Source organism: Chelonia mydas, chromosome 14, assembly GCF_015237465.2.
Source record: "Chelonia mydas isolate rCheMyd1 chromosome 14, rCheMyd1.pri.v2, whole genome shotgun sequence".
In the NCBI taxonomy this organism is placed as follows: domain Eukaryota; kingdom Metazoa; phylum Chordata; order Testudines; family Cheloniidae; genus Chelonia; species Chelonia mydas.
Window position 1 is genome coordinate 2999506 of NC_051254.2, and position 23821 is coordinate 3023326.

General features: G+C 55.2%; 1 protein-coding gene across 8 annotated transcripts in view; it reads left to right on the forward strand.

Moving 5' to 3' along the window:
* The first annotated feature begins 5227 nt into the window (after window positions 1-5227).
* The window catches only part of BAHCC1 (BAH domain and coiled-coil containing 1), a 91491-nt gene continuing 72897 nt past the window's right edge, over window positions 5228-23821 (forward strand). For 5 of the 8 annotated variants that reach the window (XM_037913810.2, XM_037913818.2, XM_043527851.1 and 2 more), the window contains exons 1-3: window positions 5228-5771; window positions 6112-6428; window positions 22401-22701. In XM_037913810.2, the coding sequence (XP_037769738.1) occupies window positions 22527-22701 (175 nt within the window). In that variant the 5' untranslated portion in view covers window positions 5228-5771; window positions 6112-6428; window positions 22401-22526. Of the gene's footprint in view, window positions 5772-6111; window positions 6429-18149; window positions 18366-21542; window positions 21679-22400; window positions 22702-23821 lie in introns of those variants that run through there. The other 3 variants (XM_043527850.1, XM_037913811.1, XM_037913812.2) reach the window with 3 other exon arrangements.

The following is a 23821-nucleotide window of genomic DNA, read 5'->3' on the forward strand; positions in this document are numbered from 1 at the left end:
ACTCATTTGTAGTCTTGGCTTTCGAGCATCTTCAGCTCTGTGTTTCCGCTTAGTCCTTTGGGCTGAGTCAGTGCAGTTCACACGGAGACATTAGCAGATAGCACTTTATCTTACCAACCTTCTGGATCTGCTCTGCTCCTTCGGAAAGGGGATGTGGCTCAGTTTCTAAATGAAAAGGGCCCGAGCAGGAATAATGGATAAGGGACATTGCCTCGCTCAACCTTCCGAGACCTCCAGGGGCAGCTCTGACCTTTCACCTGTCTGATGGAGACTCACGGCAAGGGACACAACAAAAAAATCGCCTGGCAGGAGAGCAGAGGAGAGAGCGGGCAATGACGCCAGCTTCGCTGCTTGAATGGCTATAACGTTTTCTTTAACCCACTTTCCCGATTCAGCGTTTCTGCCATGTGTAATTTACAGCCATGTCCAGTGAGACAGCCGCAGCTTTACACGGGACACAGGCAAATTTGGGTCTGAAATGAGTGATGTACCTTGTCATGAGGGAGGGAGGGGGTTGTGCAGTCTGCTCCAGAGAGCTCTGCACTAGCTGCTCTCCGGTACGTCCGGCCGGGCGATTTCTGTAATCACCGTGCTACGACAAACCAGCTCTATTTTAGATTCTTATGACAGGCTGTGGTTCTGAAGCACAAGGCCTGTTGCTAGAAAGGGCTCTGTCTTGTCATTTTATAGACTTTGCAGTGCATCGTCTTTCCCGTCGGAGCCCAGCAATGGCAGCTCTCGCGAACGCACTCGGGATATGCGACGGGACTATGTGGCATTGTCACAAGTTTCTGTTTGATCTTGTTAGATGTACTTGGCATCACGTGCGGATTCAACCCCGGCTAATACTGCACCATAGAAAAAGTCTCACGTTAACGACTTTTGTCACAAAAGTCATTAACATAATAGGACTTCCACATCAAAATTGAATATTAATGCTACACCAGGCTGCGGCAGTAAGAAGGATAATTGCTCTAATACATTTTCCAGTAGGATTTTCGCATCATCGTAGCAATTGCATTAGCAAAACCGATTATTAACACATCTGAGACAATGGAAAGGGCTCATAGGAGTTAAGTTGGTTCCTTTTTTCTCAGGACTACAGCCTGAGCTGATGAGCTCTGTCTCTCCCCTTCACCTCTCCCAAAAAGAAAAACGCCCACAAACCAAACTACAGACCCTGCCAGAATGGACGCTACAAGCCATGGGAAGCAGACATCCAACTGGAAATGTTTATGGACAATTAAGAGATTGGGGGCCTGATCCAAGTTGGTCAAGAGAAAAATTCCCCTTCACTTCGGTGGGCTTTGGCTCAGGTCCTGTTGTGTAAGTATTCGCAGCAGCGGGCACCTTTTGCTGTTACAGAGACGGCGAAGTGACCTGCATTATGTACAGCACACTGGATTGTCAGTGCAGATACCACATGCAACAGTTGCGGGTTGCTTTCCTGAAGCCCCTCCCAGGGCTAACCAGAAAACTAAATGCCATGTGGCAACGCATTCATAATCCTATATACATATCCCACTTTCTCACACAGTGTTTGAACTGTAGACGGTAATGAGGGGGCTTCTCGTGCCTTTCATGAGTTTCATGCAGCTTTCCTGGATCTACTCAGTCACAGCTACCTGGCTGAGTCTTTCATCGGCCTTTGGAATGCATCGGATTGCACCTGATGCCATAGATGTGCGTGTACCTGAGAGGAGGAAACAGAAAGAGAGAGACCTTGGGGTGAAAGTGGACAGCAAATTAGACACGTCTTTGCAATGTGATGTGAGTTTGCAATGCAACTCTGAGCTGTGTAATGAGAGACATCACCTCCCTGCAAAAAAAGGAAATGATCCTCTCCATGTCTCTCGTGTGTCCCCACCAGGGGTATCCCCATAGCTGAGAAAGCTGTATATCCAGGATTAGAAACCAGCCCTCCTGACTCCCAGCCGTGTACTTTCAAGACCAGAACATGCATCCTCTATTGCTCCTCATGTGCTCCCTCCTGATCTTTGTCAGCCTTTTCAAGTCTGGATGGAAAATGCATCCTAGAGAGGATGGCTTCGTCAGATGAGCACCAGCATACCAGATTCTCTAGAACCACAGGTCCAAACCTAGGGTCTGCTCACCCCTCCTTCTTTCTTCAGGGAGTTTATCAAGGAGCACACAGCTCACTCAGTGAGGGCGTTGGGGTGAGGCCTTACAACCAGGGCCCTGTCTCTTGGGGATTCTGCAGCAGGTCCTGGTGTCCTTGACTCAAACTCCCCTCATAGGATCATAGAATCTCAGGGTTGGAAGGGACCTCAGGAGGTCATCTTAGTCCAACCCCCTGCTCAAAGCAGGACCAATCCCCAACTAAATCATCCCAGCCAGGGCTTTGTCAAGCCTGACCTTAAAAACCTCAAAGGAAGGAGATTCCACCACCTCCCTAGGTAACGCATTCCAGTGCTTCACCACCCTCCTAGTGAAAAAGTTTTTCCTAATATCCCTCCTTCTAATGTGGGGCTGTTTTGTCCACTTCACTCCCACCCTGCACCTGAAAGATGGCAGAATATACGTGGCACAGATGTAGTACATGTATAGATCTACACAGTGTATGTATGTATGTGTAGTGGGGGTGGGTAGATAGATAGATAGATAACTTTGCTACACTAGAAAGTGGCCCAGAAGAGAGGCCAGTCCATGCACAGGGAGCTGCCTTGAAGAAAACACAGAGATGGGCATGGCAGGGTGGAAGGGGATGCGATGGAAGGTGAGGTCTGAAATGTTGGCTAGGGGGAGACGTGCAGGGCTTTGAAGGCGTGACGCACCCACGATGCACAGTGAGACTACAGTCTTCCATACTAAGTTCCCTGATGCCCACAGACCCCGTTAGTGTGGGGCAGGACAGAGGAATCCACACTCCCCTTTGGTGGGTGAAGGGATCGGAGTGTGTCACAGGGTTACATATTTTGAATACTAATCTGATTACTTGTAACTAGTTACTGTCACTCTAATCACCTGCTCAACAGCCCTCGGGAGTAGCATTGTGCTTAAGACTCACCATGGCCTCCAGTCCCACTGAGGGTCAATACAACCCTTGATCACACATAGCCCTGGGCGCAGAGATAAAACTCATTCATTCTGTGAATCTGAAATTAGTGGGAAGCCTGAACGCCAGGAGACCTGCCCTTCCCTTCCAGGCACTGTGCAAAGGAGAGGCTGATTGCTTATCAGACACCTGGCTGGGTTGGGCCTTGCACTATTTTGGCTTAGAGGACTCACATGAAGCTTGTACCTTGGCATTCTCGCTCTCTTCTACTCACCCCTCTGCCCCGAGTTTAAATTTCCTCCCTTTATATGACACCTTTACCAAACGCGTGCAGCTTTTATTCTAACCACCCCTTTTTATAAGAATGGCCAGGGCTCCGGTGAGTCCCAGTGGGAAGGAGATGTTTCCTATCACCTCGGAAAGAGACCAAACCCTGGCAGTGGAAAACTGATGAAACATCCAGAGCAGAAACTCATTCAGTGTCGCAGACCACCAGATTTGCAAATTAGCAAGGAAGCACAATGAGAATAATTTTAAAAGCCTACAACAAAATCACCCAGGATGCTGCATCCCAACCGCAGAATAAAAGTCGTGCACTCTGAGTAATACCAGGCCTCACTACTATTAAGAGGAAAGGGCTTAGTGATTCAGATAAAATGCTTGGAGTTATGAGACGGGGACATTTGGATTCTGCTCTGGATCCTTCCCTGGTGACTTGGACTAGCTCTGTGAAATCCTTGCTGAGAAGCAGGGTGACTGGATGGGATGTTTTGTCAGAATTAATTGGGGCTTGTGGATTAGCCAAGTGAGAATTAGAAAGGTTTTGTTGTGCTTATTGTTATTTCTATAGCTCTGCCTGTGCGCTGGATGCTTTACAAGTGAGTACAAAGAGGAGGTCTCTGCCCCAAAGCGATTGCACTCTAACTAAATGCTCCCTGCTCTCTGTGTCCCTGCAGTGGCAATAAACAACCCCCTTAAAGACTCAGGGCCTGATTCTTATCTCAAGCTGCTTTCACACCAGTCTCACTTCATTGTCTTCAAGTTACTCCTTGTTTACAGCAGTGTAAGTGAAATCAGAATCCAGATCTCACTTTTTCTATGATGTCACAAAAGGAAAATATATTTAATCTGCCAGATAATTAATATATAATATAATAATAAAATATAATTATAATATAATAAATTATAATAAATTAATAAACTGCCAGATGCATACATGTAGGCACAGGGGGCTGCCCTTATGGGTCTGTTTGCAGGACTGGCACCTAAAGATTCTCTGTATGACCTTGTCTGTCTTTTCAATGGTAAGTGCTTTGGGCCCAGCAACCTGTTTACTTGTGTCTCAGACCACACCCAGTGTAGGGCTGGCCCCCGGCATCTAGCAGGGAGTCCCATAGAAACTGGCCCCACAGGGAAAAAGTTTGCACTGTTAAAGTTGCACAGAGGGGTCCAATGCAGAGCTACTTGGTTTCTGTACAAAGGAGGAGGGAGACAAAGGCTGTGGTGCCTGTGGTAAAGGCACTGGTCTGGAACTCAGCTGGATTCTTGGCCCTGCCACAGACTCCCTGTGTGCACTCGGGCAAGTCCCTTAGTCTCCCTGCACCTGGACTGCCCACCCACACAAGCGATAATGCTGCCCACCTCCCACCATGTACCTGCCTTGTCTAGGCCCTGATCCTGCAAATGACTCACGGGCCTCCAGGGGGGTTAGTGGAGGGCCCTGGGTCACTGACCCTGCAAGGGTCTCTGGCAGGATGGGGCTTTAGGCCTCTGTCTGCCGCAGAGCTCCCTAGTGCAGTCACATCCTGCACCCACCCAAGGCGGTTTTCCTGCTGCTGCAGATGTGACCAAAGCACTATTCCAGGGGCCTGGCTGGGTCTACAAGGGGGCATAGCTAAGTGGAGGGGGGGGGGTGTTGTATCTGGCTCCATGAATGTGCAGCGCCCTGTACCACCAGATCAGGCCGGGGCCCCTAGGTGCTACACAGCTGCCCACAGTCCAAGGGAGGGGAGCGGGAGACCCTGGCAGGGCTGGCTCCAGCGGCTGGGGGCCACCCACCCCAGGGAGGTCCGTGGCCTCCCCAGTGACCTGCCAGGAGGAGCAGGCAAGAGGAGCCCCGGGAGGCTGGGGCGAGCCCGGCGCCTTTAAGAAAGCGGAGCCTCCAACCCCGCCGGGCTCAGGGCACCGCTGGAGCTCGCTGTGAGGGAAGGAAGGTGAAAAACCAGCCGCCCCCCGAGAGCAGGGAAAGAGGGGCCGGTGCACCGCCAGCTCCCGCCCGCCCCGAGGGGAACGGGGGCTGGGAGGAATGTGCTGAGCCGGGCGCGGGGGGGGGGGGGGGTCCCGGCTCCTGCCTTCGCTTCTTCTTTTCGTGTGTGCAGAAGTCCGAGCAGCAAATCTCTGTTTCCTCCTCTTGTTTTGCGCGGTGCGATGTAGGGATTTCCTCTCCCCTCCCCCCAGCCCGGTTGGCTTCTGCAGCTGCAGCGGGGACGTTACTTTGTCTTGATCCCAGCAGACCCGGCCGGCTGCCAGGGCGAGGGCGCGAGCTCCGGGCCGGGGGAGCCGAGGGGCATGTAGCCGGGGCGATGCGCGCCGCAGCCGCACCATTTGCATTTGCCAAGGCGGCCGAGCAGGAAGAAACGGGAGTTACCCCGGCCCGCGCCGCGCACCAGGCAGGGCCCGGCCGCCGGCGGCTCCGCTCCTCTCCCGGGGAAGGGGGAACATGCGACTCGGCCCCAAGAAACCCAAACCCCGCCAGGTAAGTCCCGTGCCCGGCGCAGCGCCCCGCACCCCGGGCAGCCAGAGCCGGGCTGGGGCAGCGCCCCGCACCCCGCGATGCGGGGGGAGGGGGGGAGTTGGCAATGAATGAAAAGCCCCGCTCGGCTTTGCAGGGGGGCCTGGGCTGCACGCGTGCCCCCCCCCCCGGCAAAGGCAGCGGCAGCGGGGGGGACAGATTCGCTGTTGTCGCTTCTCTCCCATCCGTGTTCTGTGGCGTGTCCCCCGGCCCCACTGTGGGGGGAGCGAGGCGCGTCCCCGGCCGTAACTGGGGAGGCTCCAGCCCCCCGGGCGCGCTGACTGACCGGATTTACTCCACGCAGGCAGGTAGGGGACCCTGGCACCGGAGCAAAATCATAAAATAATCCCAGCCGAGCCGGCCCCAGGACGCAGCTTCCAGCTCCGCCGTGGAAAAATCCGGGATCCGGCACCAAAACCCCCCAAGAGCAGCAGTTTCCGCTTTCGGGAGAGTGAGCGGACGCATCAAAGCAGCAGCCCCCCGAAATTGCCCTGCGTCCGAGGCGTGTTCCACCGGCCCGCGCTGCACGCCGGCTTCGGGGTCTCCAGCGGCCCCGGGCTCTGCCCTGCCCTGGATTTGGGCTTATCCCGCAGATCCGGCCCGGGAGGCGGCGACCTGGCGGTAGGTGCTTTGGGCTTGTCTGCCTTTTTCATTCTTCTTCTTTTTTTTTGTTCCAGTCTTTTTGCCGCATTTCCTTCTGCGCCCCCCCCCCCCCCATTAATTCCTAAATGAATGGAGACTGAATTCCAGGGAGAAACTGGCCCCCTTGCCCTGGTCCACTTCTACATCCACTCCCCCTCCCCCGGTGCAGTTCAAGGAGCTTTCATGGCGACCCTAATTCCCCCCCCGCCAGAAAAAAAACACAACAAAGGGGGTTTAAAACCAGCCCCGCTTTCTCCGCTGCCCGCTCGCGGTGTCGTTAGGGAGCGGCGTGTTGTTTACTAACTTTGTGTAGGGACCAGCGGGATAATTGCCGCCGGCCTCCGCTCTCTTCCAGCGCCGAGCCAGGCCCAGCCGACACATGGCTCTCATTTCCAACTTTTTAAAAATAAATCGCTTCTGCTTTCATAAAACCGCAACGGCTCAGCCGCCGAATGAGCCTGGTCCCAACTTAACCTTTGTCTTCAGAGCGCAGCTGGCCTTCGGGGGGTTTTGAGCCCCGCAGCCTGGCCCGGAGAGTCTCTTTTGCAATTTGCAGGCTGTGTTTAAAGCAAGACTCGCTGCGGACATTTTTGTTGTTGTTGAGAGACGAGAGATTTTTTGTTCTTCTTCTTCTTCTCCTTCTGCAAATAAAATTCCTGGCTGGGAGTTTTAATTCTTGACTGGGTTATTTTTTAATAATTATTTTCGTCTTTGTACATTTAAAATCCCAGCAAGAATGTGCGAAAATAAATCGATAGAACAAAATATATCGTGTCTCCAGGTTTCCTTTGCAAATAGATTTACAGCGAACAAGGAAAACGCGAGGGAGGCACGGCTCGTGCTGCAGATTTCATTTAATGATTGCGCCCGAAAACAGGACAGGGTAAAGCGGGCAGCAAACCCCGGCTTCGTACAAACAAAAATCTGATCCGGGACCTGTAAAATCTGCAGGTTAAAAGCCCCGTAATGCAGCAATCTTTGCACGGCTATTTTTACGCTCCAAATGTGGGCTGGCTGACCAGCTGCTGTATACCCAAGGAAACCCACAGCTGTGTTTCCGTCCCAAACTGGGAAGCGAATTACAAATAAATACAATTGTCCACGTTTTTAAAACAATATAAAATTGCAGTCCAGATGGGGCTAAAATACTTATAAAAAGGAAGAAGTAAAACAGGGTTATTGTGCTTTCCTGGGCGCCCTAAAAATGCGGCCCCAACTCTCCAGTCTTTTGTTTCTGTTTTCTTTAAGGAGGCTGATCGCAGGAAGCCGCCACTAAAAGTTTATATCGACGTCCTGCAAATTCAGAGTAGAAAGTATATTTGTGCTAGTAAAACATAGATTTATGTAACGATTTTTAATTAAAGTGATCGACTTTTCTGTTAACAAAAGAGGTAGTGAAAGCCGGAGCTGCCAGGATTAAAGCTCTGGGTTCCGCTCACGGGAAGCGACCCCGCTTTGATTCACACACCCGCCGTCTCGTCCTCAAGCGGCTGTTGGTCCATTTCGAGGGGAGTTCGGTCAGACTCGGTGTTTTGTGGCGTTTGTTTCTTCTCCGCTCTCCTCTTGGGCTCGGTGAAAGTCGGTTGCAAAGGGAGAGGGAAGGAGACTCCCCCCTCCCCCCAGGCTCGTTAAGAAAACCCGCGAGCAGGCTCGGTTCTGCTTGGTTCTTGTTGTTGTTTTAAAGCCAAGAAACAAGAAATGACAATTTTTTTTGGGGGGGGGGTGCATTTAGAGGGGCCTAGGAGCTGTTCAGGCCGGAGCAGGGGGCAGCCTCTGACCCAACAACCCTAACCCGGGGTTTCTGTTGCCAGTGGGTCCCAGGCTAATCTGGGGAGCCCGACCCCCTGGCTTGCAGCCCCGTTGCGCTGTGGATGAAAAGGCCCGGAAACGTAGCTGGAGGCGGGTTCTCCTCCCCAGGCAGGCGGGGGATGCGGAGGACGAAGGCGGCCGGGGGCAAAGCGGGAACGGGCAGGGAAGATGGCCGGCGGGGCGAGGGCGGCGAGCCGGGGAAGCGTGCGCCGGCTCCCGGGGGGCGCGGGGAGCTCTCGGGGGTCCCTGGCCGGCTCGCCGGGGCCCGCGTTCTGCGCGGCAGCGGGCCGGGTTCCGCCGAGCCGGGGGCTCTCCGGGGCCTGCAGCCCACAGGGCTCCGGCCTTTCCCCGCCGGGACCGCAGAGCCACCGCGGGTCGCTGCAAGTTTCACAACAAAACCCGGGGCTGCAGTGGGGCGAGGAAATCAACCCGCCAGGCTCCGCTAGGAGCTGCAGGCCCGCAGCGCCCTGCCTGCCCCACCGCCCCGGGCTGCCGGAGGGGAAGGAACCCGCCTTCCCCATGCGAGCTTGGGGATGGGGCCTTCCCAAGCCGGCTTCCCCTTCCCCGGTGCAAAGGCAGAGCTCGCTCGGGGGGCTTGTGGGGCTAATTCTCTCGCCTCCCTCCCCCCGTTTTCGGGGGCTGTGACAGAAAAAAGCAAAACCAAAGCTCCCCGCCTTTCTCCAGTGGGCTCCCCTGGGAAAGGCCGGTCAGTGCTAACAGCCGGGACCCACGGAGCCAGCACCCCACCAGCAGGGCCGGGGAGCAGGCAGGGCTGGCGGGAGAGGCAGGCTCCAGTGCGAGAGCAAAGCCAGCAAAGCGGAGAGAGCAGCCCCTACACCAGCCACGCTCAGCTTCCCTAAAAGCATTTCTTTCTCTTGGTTGTGGTTTTAAAAAGCCATTCATAATTGATGTGCAGCCTAGTCCCCCTGCGTGGCTGCTGGGTGCAGGCCTTGTGTCTTTTAGCCACACACACACACACACACACCCTTTCTGATGCTGTGTGAGCAGATAAGGCAGGAGGGGACTTCCAGTCCTGGCTCCCCCCCCCGCAATCTGGGGGGCAGCTAAAAGTCCAAAACAAAAGAGCTGAAAGAGAAAGCAAGGAGCTCTGGCCCCTGCTCCGGGCTGTAAGTCCGCCATCGGACGCCTGGGTCTGGTTTGCATTGAAGGGACAGGCTACTCATTAGCACCCACCCCTCTCGGGCTTTTCCCCAGTTTCTTTTCAGTGGGGATTGCGGATGCAAGCTGCTGGCCTGCTCGCTGTCTCTGCTCACAGTTGCACTGGGAGATGGAGCAGGAGGTAGTTAACTCAAACACCAGGAAAACGGAGGGCTCTGGGCCCTTTTTTTGGTGACTTTGTGCTGGACTTTGGGGCGGTGGGGGCAGCTGTGAATCCCCTCCTAAGGGAAAGAACATGGTCTGTCTGGCCCAAAGCATGTGAACCCCAAAATGCAGGAGCTGGGAGCTGGATTTGCTCTGTGCTGCCAGGAACGAACACACACACACACACACACACACACACACACACTCACTGCCCAGAGCTGTGACACCCACACCCCGGCCTGCCCTTTACACAGCAATGAAAAAGTCAAACCTCAGCCAGCCGGAAGCCAAAGGAAAAGCCCCCGCGCTTCAGCCCTGCATCCCGGGCCTCCTCAGCCAACCCCTGAAGCCAGCCTCCCTTTCCCAAGGCCCTGACTTATTCCATCCTGCAGGCCCAGCAAGCCTGCACACACACACACACACACAGACACACAAGTCAAACAGCGGCCCTAATGATCACTTAAGGTTGCTTTTGCAAATCCCATTCCTATTGGCGCGCAGAGCCGCTGTTCACGGGCCTGGCTGCCAGCTGCAGGATTCTGGCACTAATTGCGTGTTTATCAAAACATGCCCCCTTTTGACATGTCAAAACATATTTGTGCAGAACGCGGTGCGCCCCCCCCCTTCTCTGTGCTGCGGGAGGGGCGCTGGGTGACAGGCAGGGCTGGTGTAATATGCCTGGGTGTGCAGGTAGCCAGGACTTGGGGGTCCCTGGGATGCCCTGCAAAGGGGTCTTTGGGGTGCTGTAGGGACAAGGTGCATCTGGGAGCCTGTCACTGGGATTATTTATTATCACTCTGCATCTAAAATCCAGCCTCCCCTTCTCCCTGCCATGTGCTGGGGGCTTTCTCCCCTTGGAAGAGTCTGCTTCTTATTGAGCTGGGTCTGCTGGCTTTGCTGCTTTTGCCACTCTCTGTCACTTCAGCCCCTTCCTTCCCTTTAATGTGTCTCCCCCCCCCCACGCCAGTGCCTCGGTCTCCTGCCTTTTCATAATAATTCCCAAACTCTGGAGTGAGGGCAGAGTATTAAACTCCCTTGAATTTACCCCAGATGGGTCGCTTCATTAAGAACCTCACACAACAAACCCATGGAGGGGTGTGTTGGGGGTGTGAACACGCTAGGATATATTTAGCTGCACATTAGGACTCTGCATTGTACAGGGCATTAACTAAGCGTTTGGAAGTGGAAAAGCTCTTTGAGCTCCTAACCTAAAAACCTCTGCTCTGGGCTGATTGGACTCCAGGCCTTCCTCTCAAGCAGGGGGATTCTCTCCACTCTGCCCCCCCCCCCCAGCTATAGTAAACAAGGGCACCATTTATGATGTGTGCGGGTGTCTGTATATGTAACACTGTATGCGACTGTACATGTGGGTGTGTGCGCTGAAATCCTGTTTGGGTTATAAAGGCTCCTTGCCCCTTGGTTGTGTTTCAGTCCTTTCCTACAATGCAACAAGCTTGTGAGGCAGCGGCCAGGCTTCTTTTGAGATTAAAAATGTATTTGGGGCTTCAGTGCAACGTCTGTCTGTCCGTCTGTCCGTCCCCAGACACCTCAGCGAGGTAGATTTATTCCATTAACAAATTTGTCAGTCTCCTGTACAAAGAGGGAGGCCAGGGCTCCTGCAAGATGTGGCTAGCTCTGGGGAGGCCAGAAGGGGCGGGGCTGTATTATTGCCTTGGCTAGTGATGTTTGTAGGTGAATGGCCAATAACTAGCCCGAACTGGTTTGACTGGGAGGGGAAGGTCACCTTGTCAGGATGCTCTTTGCCTTTTCCTGGCTGCTGTCCTCTCCAGGCTAAGTCCACTGTGACCAGTGCAGCCAGGGTGGGCTTCCACCCCCCAAAACGACCTGTTTCTACCCTGGATATTTTGTATTTTTATCACCCATTCCAAGTCCCCCCGCCCCCCCCCCCCAGGCCCCCTCTTGGCTCTGGGGTCTCAATGGGAACCCAGACACCATAAATAATGCCCCTGCACAAGGTCTTCGGGCTTGCATCTGTTGGTGTTTAGCAAAGGGGGTGGGGGAAGCCCCTGCTCCTTGTCTGGGGTCCTCAGGGCATGGGCTTGGACTGGGGAATAACCCCAGGCAGCACTCTTGAGGCTAGCTCAATCTTCCTCCTGTCGGCCTGGCCAGGAGAGGGGAATGACTAGGGGGATGATTTGAGCCCCCCAGTTGGTTGATTTACCTGGCCCTGGCTGAGGCGCTTTTGGAAGGGGGCAGGCTAAGGCAGGTGCCACCCCCCAGAAAGGAGGGGCAGAGATACTGGCTTGAGGGACAGGTGGCAACAAGGTACAGCCCTAATTTGCGGGAAGGTCTTTTCCCAGGGTGTAGTCTGCAGGGCCTTGTGTCTCCTGCTGTCTGTTCTCGGGGAGGCTGGAGTGTGGCCCATCGCCTGCCCTCCCAGCTCCCAAGGATGGGGGGGGGGGAGGCACACACCTCGAGGCTCTGGGGGGGTTAGTAGCTCTCTGGACAATCTCTCCCACCCCCGTGGGGTATCTGGTGCTTCTAGGGTCCAGAGACCCTCTGCTGCAGTCAGAGGGCAGCTTGCCCTGTGGCATCTCCATTGCGCAGTTTGCCCTGACTTCTGGACCTGGCTAGGTGAGACCCGCACAGGGGGACACGTTCTCCCGGTCCTCAGGCCAGCCCGGGTGGGGGGTCAACTCCCGATCTCTCGGCTGGCTAGCGTGGGCAGTGCATGTCGTGGGGCTGGAGATGGAGGGGCGAGGGACATGTAAAACTCTGGGGGCAAGGCACGATGTCAGGAAAGGGGTGGGTCGGTGCTTGTGTGGAAGGCAGAGACCCCCAGCACTACGCCCTGACTCGTTCCCTCTGTGGGTTTCCCCCCCCCCCCCAGTAGCCTGTTTTTGTAACAAGTAATGCAAAACAGCGCTTATTTTCAGGAGATTGGCAGCAAGTTACAGCACGTGCTGACCCCCCCCCCCCCTCAGAAAAAAATGTAAAACTCGCGAGCCGGCTCCTGTGTTTACCGAGATCTCTGGGTTCGAGCAAATAAACACGGCTTTAATGGAGGATCTGATTTATTGGATTGTTTGCATTTTGATCGGAGCACGAGGGTTTTTTTCGGGGAGCGGGGGGGCGGGGAATTTCGCTTTTTCCAAAGCGCTGGATCTGGACGCTGGGGGAGGGACTGCTGCAAAGGCCACTGCCCCCCCTCGGGTGCCAGGAGCGCTTGGGTTTGAAGAATTAAGAGTCATTTTTTGTAGTCAAGAAATTGTTTCTAATTTGCTCTTTGACTAATGGCACTTGGAACAATGAGCCGGCCCCAAACAATTGCATTACTCAGAGGCGCCCAACGTGCAATTACCCAAATGCAGAGATTTGCATCTTGCAGCCCTATTAGGCAATTATTTAGTGTGCTGGCTTAATCTACAATATTATTTAACATACCGGGGCCCTTTCCCTTTCCAGATGGAGCGATATTCAATTGCAATATTTTAACCCATTTCCCCAGAGTGGGGAGGTTGGCGGAGGGCTGAGAATTTCCAATGATTGCATATTCATTTGGACAGGAAAGGAAGCTGCTTTGGGGTGGCCCCCCGGAGCAAAAAGCCGCTCGCCAGCCACTCCGGTTGGCTTAGGAGCTAGTCCAGCGGGCGACCCGGGAGCACGGAGAGGGCTCACCGCAGAACGCACAGCTCCAAACCTCCCCCAGCCATTAAAAAGAACCGGGCTGCGGACCAGACCCTGAACAGACAGAATCGCTGCAGAGCAAAGGGACAAGTCTGACTTTCAATCTCCTTAGTGCTGCTCAAATAAACGTCCTGCCAAACCTGCAGCAGGGACCCGGGGCGGCGCTCGGAGGCTAGGACCTTGCCAAAGATTTCCAATCACGGGGCGGGCAGGGGGGATGTCGACAAAGCCGGATTTTTGCAGCCCCTTCCTCTTCGGTCTTTCCCCAGCGCGGTGACGAGCAGAGATTGGGGGCGGGGGGCTTTGGGGCGCCAGGATTCATTTGCAAATCACTGGTGAGGGGGTTGCTCAATCTAAGGCCACTCTCCGAGCAGTGTAAATATTTATTTCTGGGCGCATTATCTGCGCTCGCTCTTGTCTCAAGGAAGCTAAGATACCAGTGCTTGGTTCCTGTTCGATGGAAAACATTTGCTAGGTCTGGACAGTTGAAAAATCGTCCTTCAGGGAAGCCTTCATTTCTGCTGATAGCAGGCTGCCCGGGTGCAGATACCCTCCGCCCCGCCTCCTTCCCTTGGTGTGGAAACTACCGTGATCTATTTCCCCCTCTTACTACCGCCAAAAAGTGAGCACACGGGCCCAGCGGGTCATTTGCCCGCAGACCCCTGCTTGGTCCACCAGTCCTGGCTGCAGCTCTTTGCTGTCACAACTGCTTGGAAGGAATTTTTTAAAAAATGATATAAATCAAAGTGCTTGTTTTATAGGTGGGGGAAAAATCTAGACGGGTTTAAAGCAAAAATCAATCCAGCGATGTTGGGAATCAGGAATAAACACTGAAGAAGGGCTGGGGAAGTTCCCTCCTGGTACATTTCATCCTTATTTTCCCCGGGCAAAGCGCGGCTGTATTTCCAGTCGGTTTTGTGCATTGTTCGTCTGGATCGTGCTCCTGGCCAAACAAAAGTGACCCCCTTTAAAAAAAAATCCCCTCCCTCATTGGTCCAATAAATAGACCAATCTTTTTAATGCTAAGAGTTTGGAGATTTTGCAACCCTCGGCCTAAGCCGGTGACAAATGCACCGCTCTGCTACTTGCCTTTGGGTAGAAGATAGAAGGGAAGTGTCAATCAGAAACGCTTCAGCGATCAGGGACAATCCTCTTTGCAGGACTGGCCTTCCTCAAGAGCAATCAGTCACTCTGCATTAATTACCCTTCCATCCATTCCCCACTGCAGGGCAACTGCTGCTTCTCAGAGACCTGGCACATTCGTTACATGGCACCACCTGAAAGAATGGAGCAATCCATCCCTTCCCCCCTCCCTCCTTCCCCAAAAACAAAGAGTCCAGAAAGGAAAAGGACTTCAGAAGTCTGGACCTTCGAATCCCTCCCTCCTGTAGGCAGCCCCGAGAGCTTTTCAGCCCTGCTAATGTCTCCCCCTCCCTCCGCCCCATATCACATCAATGTACAAGCGACAGCAGCCAGACAGAATTTATATTTGATAATGTTCAACCGGGTTGTTTGTGTTGGTTTAAACAGCTCTTTCAGTGCATCGCTTCTAACTCGCTCTGCTAGGAACCGCCTGGAAGTCACAGGCCGGCGCTGCTAATTTAGCTGGTGCTACAGTACCCTGAGAGCCAAATCCAGACACGCACCCAGAGGGAAAGCCGAGGCGTTGGAACCAGTGTTCTCCATAGAGACTAGGGACGCGGATTTGAGGTCTCGCTTTCAAAACGAGGAGCTCCTTTAAAAAAAAATTAGTGCAACTTGGAAAGACACAAAGCCCGCTTTCCCGTGCGGCTGGATTTCATTCAGGCGATCTCCAGCGAAAGCAAAGACGAACGCAATCTCGCCCGAGCCACAGTGCAGCCGCCCCGGAGAGCGGGCTGCGGGAGGGGCAGGGGAGGGGGTGAAAGAAACAGAACTTTTGCGGAGCTGAAATGTAAGCGACGCAAGGGGACTGGGGCCGAGGCACAGGGCTGGCGAGAGCCAGCCCGCGGGAACAGCACCAGGGAGGAAGGAGCCTGTCTCCTTGACATTTCCTCAGTTCCGATCTTTTATTTCGGAGGGGTTGGAGTTTCGCACCCCTGAGACGCGGCGTGTAGGGGCCACGCTCGGGACCCACACAGCCCAGAGCGGGACATCTATCTGCCTGCTTGGCAGCTGCCTTTCCCCCTTTCACACCCAGCCCCTGGGTAGCGGCTGCTGCTTTGCGAAGAGGCCCGACAGCGTGAGCCCGCTTCCGAGCTCAGCCACCCGCCAGCCCCGCGCTCTCCGCCGCTCGGACGCGGGTTTTCTCTTTTCCTGCTGGGCTTTTCAGTCCGATTTCTTACAGCGGTGTCAGCCACAGCAGCAGGCTGGCCCCCCAAATCTCGCTTGTATCCCCGCGGTCCCTGGGGAAAGCCGCCCCTTCGGGCCTGCGCCGCGCGTGTCGGTGTCTCTGCCCGGGCTCGGGCCCTGTGTTATCGGCCCCCTGTTACCACCGAACCGCTGCGCACCCGCCCCGAGCCCCTGTGTGTAGCTCAGCCGCGTTTTGTAGCCCGGGAAAGTCCGCCGGATCCCGCCGGGCTCTGGCCCCGGCTTTGCGCTGGGAAGGATCGGCCTTTCTGCGGGGTTTCTGGCCGCTCCGGTCTGCTCTCTCCCGCAGCCGGTCTGCGCGCTCGGTCTTGCTCCTAATTCAATTTGCTCCTTCGCCTAATGAATAGCTCCCTGGTAATCGAATCTCTCGTACGAGTTATTCTGATTTATTCGGCGTTTGCAATCAATTACAGCCTTGTGTTTTTAAAAAATAATTTTAATCGCCCTTCTAGGGAATCGCTCCGGCCATGCACCACCCCACCCCCGGACTGCTAGCGGTGACATTGGCTGGTTTCTGCCCGGTTTATCCCCAGCACGCCGCCCCCCCCCCCCGCCCCAGGATCCTACGGCTGGGAAGATCCCAACCCAGCGCTCTGGCAGGGAAACAAATGGACGCGCCTGATAATTGGGCTGAAAGGTCTGGGAGAGCTGGGTGCCTGCATTGGAAATGGGGGGGGTCCCTACACGGATACCCCCCCGCAGCTGCCCAGGCCCGCAGAAAGCCAGCTGGCTCTGAACATCGCGATTGGCATCGATAGTTCCGCCCCGCCCTCCCCCTGCCCAGCCGCGGCAGGACCGGTCCCCTCGGACCTCCCCCCCCCACCTCTTACCGCGTTACAGCGCGGAGCTGCCGGGGCCACGCACCCCGCCGCGCTCCGCTTCCCGGGGCTCGCGGCCGCTCCCCGCACCCAGCCCGGCCCCGCACGCTGCAAACTTTCCGGGTGCACCGGCGGATTTTCTCTCCCCCTCCCCCCTTATCCTCCTGCTTGCCGCCCCCCCCTGCAAGGGGAGGGGGCTGCCCCCCCCGTGCACCAAACCTGCATTGTTTTGGGAACCACTAACAGTGGCTGAGTCCGTGGCCCCTTTCTCTCTCCCTTTGATCCTCTCACTCTTTGCTCTTCTTGGCTCCGGGGCCAGTGGGGTCTGCCTCGGGGCCTCCTGGAAACAGCCCCCATCTTATCTCCTTTCATCAAGCGGCCCCGGGCCGCCTTGAAACCGCGGGGCCAGTAATTGCTTTTTTCAGGCAGCCCAGTGCGGACTGGCTAACAGCCAATCAGCGCCTTGTTTACACTGGGTGATTGACAGCGGGCTGGCAGGCTGCCAACCAATCGCCGCCATCCCGTGGAGGGAGGGGGAGAAACTTGAAATCGGTGGGGTTAACCCCTGCATTGCCAAAGGGCAATCGAGCAAGGGAGAATCTGCATTTCCGTGTGTCTTGCTAGCTCTTCAAATCTGTTTCTCACGGGGCTGGGCGGAGGGAATGGGAGCCACAGGTGGGGGCTGTGACTCCCCCCCCCGTAAATAAATCGCAGTGCGCTGGGCGTAGCGCAAATCCCCAGAATGGTCGCAACCGCAGGGTCTGTTCTGGTGTCTGCCTTCGCTCCGGGTCGTTCTCTGCGAACCGACCCAAGCACTTTACAAACAACGCGGGGCTTTCCCAGCAACCGTCCAAGGGCGCGACATGCTCCCCGTGAACGCCTTTGGGGTGTGTGTGGGGGGGCAGGGTCTAGCTGACCGGAGTGTGATCCTCCCTCTTGCCCAGGACGGGCAGGGTTTAATTTTGCTGGTTACCTCTCTCGGGGAAGAGGGCGAAAGAGAATGCATGGGAGCGAATACAAGTCTCCGGCTTCTGGAGAATAAAAGCACCGACAGAGCCTGTCCTGAGACCGGGCATGAGGCAGGTGACCGGGAAGAGAGTTGGCAGGTCGCTGTCCCCGTTCTGCAGCCCCTGCTCTTCCCAAAGCCGTTCCCGTATTCTCCAGCCGGCCTCCAAACCAGGACAGGAGCCCTAGCGTGCCAGGGGCCCATTAGAAGACTGCAGCACGTCTGTGTGAAAAGGGATGCTCGGTTTGGTGCAACGCCCACGTACCCAGCCCAGTCCACAACCCCACATATCAGACTGCGCAATAGCTCCATGCCGTGGTTGCTACCAGGGCTTCCAGCTCGGCCCAGTCCAGCAAAGCAAAAAATAAAACGCTCCCTGCCCAGCTGCTCGGAGCGTGTGTGGGCTGGAGCGACTCCCTGGAAGAACTCATTGCAACCCCCCTTTCCCACCACCCCCAAACACCGACCTCCCCCCCCAGCCGCTGCCTTCGCTGTACATCCCCATTCACCAAGCGAGCGGGGACGGGAGCTGCGCAAGAGGAGCTGCGCAGCTGCAAGGCTTGAATTAGGCGCCATTGGGCTGAGTAGTAGCCCTGCTGCTCTCTGATTGGCAGCTCGCTGGCCCCGCGCCAGCCTATTGGGAGGCCTGTTTACGCAGGGAGAGTGGCACGAGTTTATTACCGTGGCGGGCCAGACGTCCAATCAGCGACCGTGCTCACCCTGGGTGAGTGGCACGAGCTTATTAGTATGCAGGGAGAGTTGCTTGCAGGACTGAGCTGCGGGCTGGGGAGCTGCTGAGGCTGGAAGGAACCCACTGTAGGGTCCTTTCCCTTCTGCAAGAGCAGCCAGTGCATTTACAGTGCAACAGTCAGCACAGTGCAAATACCAATAGGAATACAATGCAAAATCCCATTTACTGATTTAATTGTATTGCATTCACTGTGTGCAAGGAACATATCTCCAGTAAGTAACTGCAATTCTATTTTTGTTTGCTTTTTTAAAAAAATGCTTTTTCTTTTTTTAGAATTAAAATAAAATCCAGGATTGTAAATTTTATTATTTTTTTTCCATAGTGAGAACTTTTGGTGGTTGAAAATACCATGTTGCTATTCTTTTTCTTTTGAGAACATTCTGTAGTTCTGTGTGATGTTACATCTGTAAAAAAAAAAAAATTTTAGTAGCAGTGTTTTGCTTGGAACTGTTTATAACACATATCAATTGAAAATAATAATAAGACTAAAAAAGACATGTTGGAATACGCTACACTTAGCACCTCCAATGAAAAGAAATGCTACAGGGCATTTTTAATGGTTACAGTAAATTGCTTTCTCTACCCCTGGAAATTTGTACCTAGCGCCGGGTAGCACCAACAAAAATACAATTGTTTGCAAATTTTCTAATGCAATTCTAAGGTTTTTTAAATGCAGCCATGAATGGTGCTTTGCAAGGAAAAACAAACAGAGCCATTGTAGCACTTTAAAAAAGGCAATGGACGCAAATTTGCAGCCTTTCTGTTTTAAAAAAAAAAAAAATACGTGGTTGCAGGAGAGATTTAGCTTTGCATCGAGCGCCGAGGAGTGCTTTCTTTCTCCCTCAGCGCATTTGCTAAATTTGAATAGAGGACAAATCTGAATTAAAAAAAAAATCCAAAGGAAAAAACCCAACCCAAAACAAAATTAGGTTTGGGGGAAGGTGCAAGTTGAGGCTGTTGGTTTTTTTTATGGTCACACGGACTTTGCTTGTTAATTAATAGATTTTAAAGGAAGATTGAGTTGGAGATACTGGGGAGAAAATCCGGCTTTTTTTAAACCTTCGGGCTCGGTAGGTTTTGTTGTTGGTCGCAGGGAGGCCGGCTCGTTGCAAATCTGTCTGCGTTTGCTGGCCGTGGCGGTCGTTGTGTGTCTCCTCTCTGCCCGGGTCCGGGGGTGTCCCCTCTAATCGGGAAGCTGCTTTTTGTTTGTTTAATTTTCATTTGGAAACGCGAGCGGGGGAGGTTTTTGTTAGACAAATGCACAATCTCGGGGTGCAGGGCTCGAGGCTGCGCCTCTTCTCCGAGGAGCGGCGGCTGGTGGCGTTTTTTCCCTCTCGGTGCAAAAAGGGGGTTTGTAAAACCCAGCTAGAAAGCAGGAGAAAGCCTCGGGGTGGGGAGGAACACACCCGGCCCGCGGCCAGCCGGCCCCAACCCGGGCTCTCGCTGGGCTTGGTGCGAGGCCGATCCCGGCAGCTCCCCAGCGGCCCGCTCTCCCTGCGGCTGCCGGCGGAGAGCTCTCGCGGCCGGGCTGGGGCAGGCGCTTGCACCGCGAGCCGCCCCTCGCTGCTGCGGGTGCAAAGCGGCGAGCGGAGGGGAGGAGGCCGGGGAGCCGAGCCCGGGTGCCTGCTATGGAGAGCCCGCTGCCCTGGCGCGGGGCGGGAGGGCGGCAGCCCCGGCGCTGCACGGCTCCGGCGCCGAGGCGAGCAGGGCTGGGCCGGACCAAACCTCCCCGCAAAGGCCCAGCAGAAGCGCGGGTCCGTGGAAGCCCGACTGGGCCGGGTCGGACTCGGGGCCGTTTGCGGTGGAATATTTGTTCCCACCTTCTCCCCGCGGTGTATTTTTAACCGCTTCCCGCTCCGTGTTTTTCCTTCCTCGCATTGTTCCAGCCGCGGCTGACTCGGAGCAGCCCCGGCCCGCCTGCCCTTGGCTGCCGGGAGACGGTCGGAAGGAGAGATTTTGGGGGGTGGGGGAGGGGATTTGATGAATGGGGTTTGGAGATTGGGGCATGTTTGGAAGCTGGGGGGGGGGGGGATTTACCGAACCCCCGCCGGTCTCAGGCAGAAGAACAGCGGCTGGGAATATAGGTGTGTAACACCTCGGCCCCCAGCCCTTCTCCGCTGCCCGCTCCACCCGGGCCTGCAAACAGGACACGATCCTGACAAATAAGAGTAATAATTCCATTGTGCAAACAAAGCCGTAAGCGGACTGCGGGGCGGGGTGTCCAGCCCCCCTTCCTGTAACTGATCCCGGGACATTTTCCTGCTCACCCAGGCCCTGGCCAGATTGCTGTCCTTTTATTCATTTTAAAAATATCTGAACCCGAGATGAATCAGAGAGTGGGAATCTTTCCCTCTGCAAAACAAGCTTTCCCGTCCGCGTTGCTATGTGAAACCATTCACCCCGCCAGGCTGCTGAAACTGCGAACTGAGCTTTGTCTTGCAGGCTGCAATTTTTCCCCCTGTGAATTTCATATCTATATATTGCTTTGAAGTGGGTGTTTTCCTGTATTCTCACCCAGACCCATTTCCGCTGCTTTTTAGGTGATTTCGGCTGACTGCTGAGAAAAAAACCCCTTCCGTAAGATTCTTGCAAAGCGAAGGATCCTTCCAATAATTCCCTGTAATTGCAAAGTAGGAAATATTCGCTAGGCAAAAAGAGATAGATTATGATCTCAATAGGGGGAGAAAAAACCCACCCCCCCTTAGTATTAAGTTGTAAGGCAAAGAGAGCTCATTGTGTTAGTTCGAATTTATTTACAATGCAAAAGCTCCCCATCTAAATATATACATAAAATACTTATCAGCTGTGCAAATATGTATTCACTTAATACATTGTGTTTTCGGTTATAGATTAAATCAAACACAAAAGTAGTCTGCAAATAAGACACTGTAGGGCTGGAAGCATTAAATATAGCAATTGAAAAGGGTATTCGCTAAATGAAAAACATCTTAATTGCTTTGTTGTTATGATCCGGGTTAAAATAATATCCTTTCTCCCCCCTGGAATGTTAACAATTAAGGGTAGTGAATCCATTATTCTCCTTTGGTTGGAGGTGAGATGAAACGTTAAAACAATACAGATTGAAGGAGAAGACTGGGCAAAGACGAGTGTCTGGGAGCCCTGGACTGGGGCGGGGGGCTGGGATTTGAACGGCCAGGAATGGTGTGGCAGGAACAGAACCCACTGCAGGCTTCTCTCGGGTCCCGGGTGTGCCGGCGCTTTGTTTGTATTTATTTATACACGCAGGCAAAATGCTGGGAGTAGGGAGCTCGGGAAATTCGTAGATGCTACCTGACCGTTCGCTTTTTTCCCACATTTATGAAGCAAGACCCCCCGCCCTCCTCCTCCTCCTTTTGGCCTAATGTTACAGGCGCTGGGCCCGAGCCAAACAGCCTTGTGTGCAAACGGAGTGAATGCCCAGGAAGCACCTTACATAACTGTTTGGTCTGGGAACAGTGTATAGAAGAATTTAAAGCCCCGGCCTTGCCCACCGAAGGCAGGGTTTGCCACCGCGGTGGCCGGAGGGTGAGATTTATTTCGGGGCCAGCGGCACGAATTCTGCCCCGTCCTGTCTCTCCCAGGCCGGGCGCTGGGGTCTGCTCCTTGCACGGGCTGTCCCGGGGAGCCACTGGAGCCCATCGTGCGACTTCTCTCTCCCCCCGAGGGCGGAGGGTAGGGGAGGCAGGCCCGGCTCCTGCGGCAGAGAACTGACCCCGCCACGGCCCAGCGCGACCTGCCCGAAGGCAGAGTTGGGGGGAAGCGTCCCCTGCGCCCGCGGGGCGGCTCCGCGCAGAGCTGGCGCTGGCTTGCCCGGGCAGTCGGCGGCTCGGGGAAATACATTCTCCGAGAAACGGGGAGAGATTTTATTTTATTTATTTGTTGTTTTTTTTTTTCAACCCAGCCCCGTCAAAAGGCCTGACCCAGGCGGCCCGGGGCCCATAGATCCGGGGGGATTTTCAGGTCCGGGGGCAGGTTTTTGTCTCTCCCTCGCAGATGCAATTCACGTTTTGGGTAAAATGTTGCTCTGCCTTGGGGTGGGGGGCTGGTCTCCTCAAGGTGCCAGTTAAAAGGGGGGGCGCTGCCCAGGTGGGGGGGGGGCGCTGCGCGGGTTCTGTATTTTTAAAACCCTCTCGTGCCCCCATCAACGCCGCGGCTCGGTGATCAGCCCGGAGCCAGGGCCGAGGATTTCTCCCGTCCCCCAGGTGGGCTGCAGCCGGTTTCACGCTCTGTCTCTCTCCCCTCCGCAGAGGATGAGCCGGGACGCCAGGAGCAGAAGCGGGGCCCGAGCCCGCCGGAGCCCTGAAGGACGAGCGCTGCCCCGCTGAGACACCGCCGCTCGCCCGCCCGCCGGGGTGCGTGCAGCGGGCCCCGGCATGGAGGGCCGCGAGTTCGCGCCCCCGCCTCACCTCCTCGCCGAGCGCGGCAGCGTGGGCCACCGCAGCAGCGCCGGCCGCCTGGCCGCGTCCGGCCACAGCCCCGTGCAGCACCCGGGCCACTTCCAGCCGGGCAAGTTCTTCCCCGCGCCCATCTCCATGGCGGCGCACACAGGTCAGTGGGGTCCCCGCCCGTCCCCCGCAGCCAGCGGCCGGTGCACGGAGCCAGCCGCGGGTCCCCGGGCGGCGCGGCGGCCAGGCCGGCGGGAGGGAGCGCGCAGCTCCGCGGGGGGCTGCCCCGCTCCGTCCCCCGGGCCGCTGCCGTGCGGGGCGCTAGCGGTCTGTGTCCCCGAGCGGGAGCTGTTCTGTGCGGCCGCTGGGCTGGAGGCGAGAGGCGGCGAAAGGAAAAGAACCCCGCCGAAAAGCCCTCGCTGCCCTAAGAGCCCGGGGAACCTCGGGGGGGACGACAAGGAGGCGTTCGGGGGGCTGAGCAAAAGGGCTGCTCCGTGCCAGGACGCGGGGAGCAGCGAGGGGCTGGCTGCGGCCTTGCCGATTGGGGCAGTGGCGTGTGCGGGGCTGTGTTAATAGGGCTGGTGGTGTAGGACTAGAAAATCCTGTTTCTATGTAAAGCCCTGAAGTGTCAGGGTGCGAATGGGTTTGCAGGGCCATGCAATAGCTTTAACAAGTGCCTCCGGTATCCTGCTAAAGGCATACAAAGTGTGGCAAGAAAAATAGACCCAGTGAGATGCAATAGGGTCTTTGGAGATCATCAGCAGTGGCCGTTTAATCAACTAATGCTTCAGAGCAGCCTGCAACCAGAGAGGGGTGAGGGGAAATCTACCAGGTACCTACTAGCTACATGCTTAATATTAAACAAAACACAATAAAAAACTATCAGCGGGTCAATTATATGCATGAGCAGCTCGGGGTTTCTGGAGAGGTAAGGTGTGTATTCACTGTCTTCAGTACTGATGTATATCAAAAGGGCCGGGGTCAGTCCCCACTATAGTGCTGTTCTCAGGCCTCACTCAGTGGGAAACTGGCCTGAGAGAGGAGTAAGGGAAAATGGAACTGAGGCTTCAGGATTTGGCCCTCACATTTTGCTTTTGCTTCTGAATATTGTGGGCTCCTCAGGTTTCCAAAGGGTTGATCCACCGTGGACTGGATTTTAAAGGGAGCTTCTGCTGTGTGCGAAATGAGAGATTGGAGTTAGAAATCTTATTTCCTCCATATTCCCTCTGCAAATGTGTTTGCAAGTGGGAATGGTGGAATTCTTATGTGCTACTCTCAGCTGC